The sequence below is a fragment of the Orycteropus afer genome, unplaced genomic scaffold (genome assembly GCF_000298275.1).
Source record: "Orycteropus afer afer isolate SDZICR_OR568_19922 unplaced genomic scaffold, OryAfe1.0 scaffold00135, whole genome shotgun sequence".
Taxonomy (NCBI): domain Eukaryota; kingdom Metazoa; phylum Chordata; class Mammalia; order Tubulidentata; family Orycteropodidae; genus Orycteropus; species Orycteropus afer.
The window spans coordinates 5423063-5424661 of record NW_006921722.1 but is presented as its reverse complement, the minus strand read 5'-3'; the positions used below and the strand labels follow the sequence as shown (position 1 = coordinate 5424661).

The following is a 1599-nucleotide window of genomic DNA, read 5'->3' as shown; positions in this document are numbered from 1 at the left end:
TAAACCAGGCAACTGGCTTCCCCAGTATTTTCAGAATCATTTGATCTCCCCATTTGGCTTTGTCCTGAGGCAAAACAAGACTTCAATGTTTGTTTCTCAATATTTATAATGAGAATTCACAAATTAAAACTTTGAGTATAGTTTTAATAAAAATTGTGCCATAACACAATCTCCAACCTCACAGGGTTTTATATGGACACTTTGAGCTAATTAACCCAATAACCAGCTCAATCCCAACTGACAGTGACCTTGTAGGACAGAGGAGAGAGTCCCCACAGGGTTTCCAAGGCTGTAATCTTTACAGAAGCAGACTGCTTCATCTTTCTCCCACAGAGTAGCTGGTGGGTTTGAACCCCGACTTTTGGTTAGCAGCTGAATGCGTTAACTATTGCACCACTGGAGCTCCTCAACTTAATGAAAGAAGTAATGCTCGTCGTATCCCAGTAGGGCACAGTTAGGTGAATTCCATATGCTCTCAGGTGTGCATCTGCTTGATGGGAAAATGGAAGGAGCGAGGAGGGGCAGGGTTCCAGAAAGAGGAGCCTGAGAACCTTCCCTCTCCTGGCGTTATTTGCAGCAATGCTAATGGCTCTGGCTTGTGTCTTACCATTGAGACTTGGCATAAACTGGACTCGTTCCTGTCAGAGTAGGTTGAAGCTGTGCTAACCTAGACAAATAAGACGCTGCTTTGTTCATTTGGAAACCAGGATTCTATGAGAGATACTGAGTCCCTAGAGCACGTCAGGGTACAGGCCTGAGCATGGGGTATCCCTGGTGTCTTCACTGAGCAAACCTTGGTCATTTGCACTCTCCCTCCCTCCGACCCCCTACCTGGGGCTTACTCACCTCGGTCACGATGGAGGAGCTGGAGGTGTCATACACCCAGCCATGCTCACAGGGGCCCAATGGCAGGTGGCTCTTGTTGGTGGCCAGGCTGGCTAGTGGGTCCACACAGCCAAGGGCACTCTGGTTCCAGTCCACCTGGTACCTGCGGCACTGGCGAGTGAAGGCGTCGCCCTCGGCCCCCAGCCCGGGTACCGTGTAGTTCAGCTCCTCGTCCCGGCTCCAGCCACACCGGTGGCTGAGCTCGGCCACCCCGGGGCTCCGACAGCGGTGGTCTGGGGTGAAGCCCAGGAAGACGATGCCCACGTAGATGGGGGTGAAGGAAGCAGAGAGCAGGGCTAAGAGGAAGAAGGTTTGTTTCTGGAAAAAGTGGAACTCCCCGATGTGCTCTAGGATGTCATCCACAGTGGGCATCTTGCTCGAGGCAGGACAAGCCCTGCTACCTTCTGCCTCCGGCAGCTCGAATGCTGCGACGGAGGCTGCAGCGAGCGCAGGCCAACTCTGGACCAGAAGTCAAAGGGTGAGAGGTGGTTTACTTCACAAACCACCAGCCCTGGGTGCAGACCTCCCCTTGGCCAGGCTCACTCCACTCCAGCCGTGGGCGTGCGCTCTGCAGCTCTCCAAAGCGCCGTGCCAGCTCCAGGGCTCCATGGGGGTGTTTATTGTCACTACCTCACACCAGCACCACAAACAACCCTTTCTCTGTAACCTGAGTGCCTTCACGTCTCACGGACCTGTTAATCTTTCTCCAGTACA

General features: G+C 53.0%; 1 protein-coding gene across 1 annotated transcript; it reads right to left on the bottom strand.

Moving 5' to 3' along the window:
- Positions 1 to 798: 798 nt before the first annotated feature.
- LOC122150406 (solute carrier family 22 member 2-like) lies at positions 799 to 1257 on the bottom strand. Its single transcript, XM_042781575.1, has one exon. It carries the CDS (start codon positions 1255 to 1257, stop codon positions 799 to 801), a length of 459 nt encoding a protein of 152 aa, XP_042637509.1.
- Between the last annotated feature and the right edge of the window lie 342 nt (positions 1258 to 1599).